We start from the raw sequence: 4,086 nt of genomic DNA, 5'->3' as shown, positions 1-4,086 counted from the left end.
AACTTAATAATTATACATCGTATGACTATTGTCAAAAGCAACCTCTTTTGTCAATATTAGGCGACAATTATCTCACAACCTTCTTGTCTTCTTGACACCCCCATTAAATTGAAGTATATCTCCTTTGCTCCTTTCCTTGTTTTTATTCTCTCCCTAGTTACACACATATACTGTTCCCTAACACCATTGCCATAGACAGGTATGCACAAGAGATTCAATTCAGACCTTTCATCATTTTTGAGGGGTGTATTTGATTCTCGCACATAGGAATCGGAATCGGAATCGGAATGAGTATCAAATACTGGGTAATGGTAATGGGTTTTGGTGAAAGTATTTAACATGGTAGTAGGGTGGAATGAGAAGGGTTACTAATAGTAGTGCTTGAGAATGAATAAGGGAATGAAATCATTATTTTATTTGGGTATGGGTTTTTCAATTGATGGGGTATTCGAAACTCATAGTGGTGTTCTAAAAACCTATCAACCAAACAACAACAATCACTTTCATACTCATTCCTATGGGCAAAACCCACCAACCAAACACACCATAATACCATGTGAGGGAATGAACTGTACATTCATTGATGTTAATACAACCAGCAATAAATTGTATACCAATGAGAGAGAAGATAGTAGGAAGTTGTAACAACTATTCTAACACAGTTATTCTACAGGAATAGGAGCATAACTAACAGATACAGAGATAGAATATGTCAGCCACTCATATGCTTAACAGTTTTCAAGGATCGGAGATTCGAATCCCCATATTACCGTCTTCCGTCATGACAAGTCAGGTGATGAACCAACTACACTAAGCCCAGGGAGCTAGAAGAAATTAATTGCAAAGATGGAGAAATGTGTAAAATGAAAGGGTGGAGAAATCTATTCCTACACGATATATATTGAACAAAAACCAAATGCTCCAATCATTTGAAAAGCCACCAAAGCAAGTTTAGATACTTCTCCCTTGTATAAAATGAACCCCACACATTTAATGCCAAAAAACAGTAGTAATAATAATCATCATCATCATATCTCTATCTACTCACAAAAACAATTCGGATAGTGTCTGTGAATCCAATCCAAGGAATGGAAGAAGAAGAAGAAGAGCATCAAGCATCGGAGACACATGAATCTGTTGGGTTCCAGAAGGGGTCCAAGAAGAAGAAGAGTAAAAATAGTAAGAGGTTTAGCAATGAACAAGTGAAGTCACTGGAGACCATCTTTAAGCTGGAAACAAAGCTGGAGACCAAAAAGAAGCTTCAGGTGGCCAGAGATTTGGGGCTGCAACCTCGCCAAGTAGCCATATGGTTTCAGAACAAAAGGGCCAGATGGAAATCCAAGCAAATAGAGGAAGACTACAGAGTCCTCAAAGCCAAATTTGATAACCTCAATGTGCAGTTTGATAACTTGAAGAAAGAAAAAGACTCTTTGCTTATACAGGTATATAATTATTCCCTTCTTCTCATCTATTAATCTTAACGTTCAAACTCTTACCACTTACCCCAAAAGCTATAGCTAGTAGCGAAGGCCCAACTCTATTTCCTTACCGCCAGGCCATCATATTTTTCTCATAGTTGCAGTAGGCGGTAGAGTAGCGCCTAGCGCCTAAACGACTTAGGCGGCTAACTAAAAGAAAGTCAGTGCCGAGTCAGCCGGGTTAACTCGGCTATCTCGATCGAAATTGACTAGTTAACTCGATCGAGTTAGGCGCTAGGCCGCCGCCTAGGGGCGCCTAGATCCGATTTTTTCAAGAATAATTTTTCCAGAGGTTAGGTGCTGAACTTGACCTTTTTAAATCTTTTATTGGCGTCTGCTAAACAATCTCCAACTACTGGCTGCTAGACTTAATCTTTACCGGCCTTCACTCAACAATTAAGCATGAACTAACAAATGGAAGATTTAAACATCTTTTTTTATGCTCAAATAGTCAGAGAAACTACGGAGCGAACTAGAAACAAAAGACATGGAGATGGGTAGTGGCTCACACAACAAAGACACAAACTATGAGTCCAAAGAGAGTGTAAATGGGGGAAGAAGCATTGTGAGGGTTGAGGAGGATGAAGAGAAAGACAAGGCTTTATTAGCAGAAAAGTTTAAGCAAAAAGAAGAAGCAGAGTTCTTGAACCTGGGGGAACTAGGGGGCAGCCCTTTAGCCTCACCTGAACAGTGGTGCAGTGGTAGCTTAAACATCCCCTTTGACCAATCATGTGGCACTCCAAAATGGTGGGATTTTTGAACTTCTACAGGTGGGATATTTGTTCTGTTTTTCATACTCTTTTTTGTTTTTTTTTTAGTTGATAGGAAAGGATGATATGAATGCAGTATTTAGCATCTGAGAACATAGAGATTAGCTGTTATAAAGAATTATTATTTATGGAAATTACATACAGAAAATTAGATCCCTGTTTGTGTTTCAAAGTAGGAATTAGAAGCTTAATGAATCTGAATAAGCTGGAAACATTTTTCCAGAAGGCTGAACCTCAATCCTAAGGGCCCCCACACCCCGACCCAACAGAGAAAAGAATGGCAAACAATATATTTTTAGTATACAAACATACTTATACGATGAGATGTTCTTAGGCTACATATTCCAAGCATCGGCGCCGGATCTTGGCCCTGAGAAAAGAATGGCAAAATTTTCTGTGAACCTTCAATAAAAGTATAAAACGGATATTTTTAATATAATATAAATACATTATTTATAAACTGAATGTACATTATTTATACATTAAATGTACATTATTTGATAATATATAAAATAATATACATTCAATACGCAAATAATATATTTTTAGTATACAAATAATGAGTGTGTTGTGTTCCTTCATAGGTTTACATACCAGGAATGGAAATCAAAATAATAGTTATTATTGAAAACGGGTATCATTTCATATGATTTTTTGTTTTTTTTTTTTGTTTTTTATTTTTTTAAAACATCCTCACTACATCCCTCATATTTTTGTTTTGATGTTTTGTTCATATTAGTGCTTTAGATGTCATTATATTATATTTTTTGTTTTTGTATTTTTAAAACATTTATTCGCATTATAATGTCATACATAACTAAACATTAATACAACCTACTAAAACACAAAAAGTCAATGCCATCACATTGAGATTCAAACCTAAAACCTCTCATTTAAAGGGCCACAACTATATATGCCGCTCAACCACAAGCCTTTGGTACATTACCAAGTATTTGATTCTCTTTTCAATTCTAATTTTCATGTGCAAACCAAACACACCTAATATACTTTTAATATATTAAAAATATACATTTTATTCCTAGTTCACGCAGGAATAACGATTGGAAAAGAACAGTAAGAAGGAAAATCAAACTTCAATTGTTGCCTATTTTAAAATATGATTTTTCAGTTTTTGTGCAATTTGTAATTTGATTCATCTCGTAATAATGTAAGTAAGGCCGGATTTATCCCTAATAGGGCATTTGGTTGAAGGGAATTTAAATTTCTTTTTCACTTAATTTTCACCTAATTTCAAATGCCACAAAATTCCCTTGTTTGGTTGAAAGAAATTGTAATTCTCCATTTTTTATGGAATTAAAATCCCATATACCCCCTCCCACCGAATTTAATTCCTGGGATTTTAGGAAGAAAAAAAGACAATGATGAGTCAAAATTACTCATTCCTTTTTTAACCTAAAATTAATGCCTGACAATAACAATGGTCATTTTGGACTTTATACAACTTATTCCCTTTCAATTCACATGTATACCAAACATTGGAATTGAAATTCCAAATAATTCTATTTCTGTAAACCAAACACTGGAATTTAAATTCTCACTTTATTTCCAGTAATTCATCTCCCATAGAATTGCTATTTCTTTTCCACGTAATTCCCCCTCTCCAACCAAACGCCCTGTAAAGCTATTTTTACCTATGTAATTTCTCCCACTTTCAAAACATCACATTACTAAATTTGTAATTGTTCACTATTTACTCTCCATCTATACAATTATCTCTTATCTTCCTATAATAGTCTCACTATCACATCACATCAAAAAAAAATTATTTCTTTTATTAATAAATAATACTAATATATATATATATATATATATATATA

At 34.6% G+C, this 4,086-nt stretch overlaps 1 protein-coding gene across 1 annotated transcript; it reads left to right on the top strand.

The window, feature by feature from the left end:
• Positions 1-965: 965 nt before the first annotated feature.
• On the top strand, positions 966-2,396 carry LOC109183452 (homeobox-leucine zipper protein ATHB-12-like). Its single transcript, XM_019333546.1, has 2 exons — positions 966-1,442; positions 1,930-2,396. Exons 1-2 carry the CDS (start codon positions 1,089-1,091, stop codon positions 2,236-2,238), a joined length of 663 nt encoding a protein of 220 aa, XP_019189091.1. The 5' UTR covers positions 966-1,088; the 3' UTR covers positions 2,239-2,396.
• Positions 2,397-4,086: the final 1,690 nt, after the last annotated feature.

The sequence above is a fragment of the Ipomoea nil genome, unplaced genomic scaffold, assembly GCF_001879475.1.
Source record: "Ipomoea nil cultivar Tokyo-kokei standard unplaced genomic scaffold, Asagao_1.1 scaffold1127, whole genome shotgun sequence".
Taxonomy (NCBI): domain Eukaryota; kingdom Viridiplantae; phylum Streptophyta; class Magnoliopsida; order Solanales; family Convolvulaceae; genus Ipomoea; species Ipomoea nil.
The sequence above is the reverse complement of the archived record's forward strand: the minus strand, read 5'-3'. Positions and strand labels throughout refer to the sequence as shown.

Excerpts from the sequence above, each read along its gene's own strand:
- LOC109183452 (XM_019333546.1), top strand. The coding sequence starts at position 1,089 with ATGGAAGAAGAAGAAGAAGAGCATCAAGCATCGGAGACACATGAATCT. Across the intron at positions 1,443-1,929 it reads AAGACTCTTTGCTTATACAG|TCAGAGAAACTACGGAGCGA; the intron begins GTATATAATTAT and ends ATGCTCAAATAG.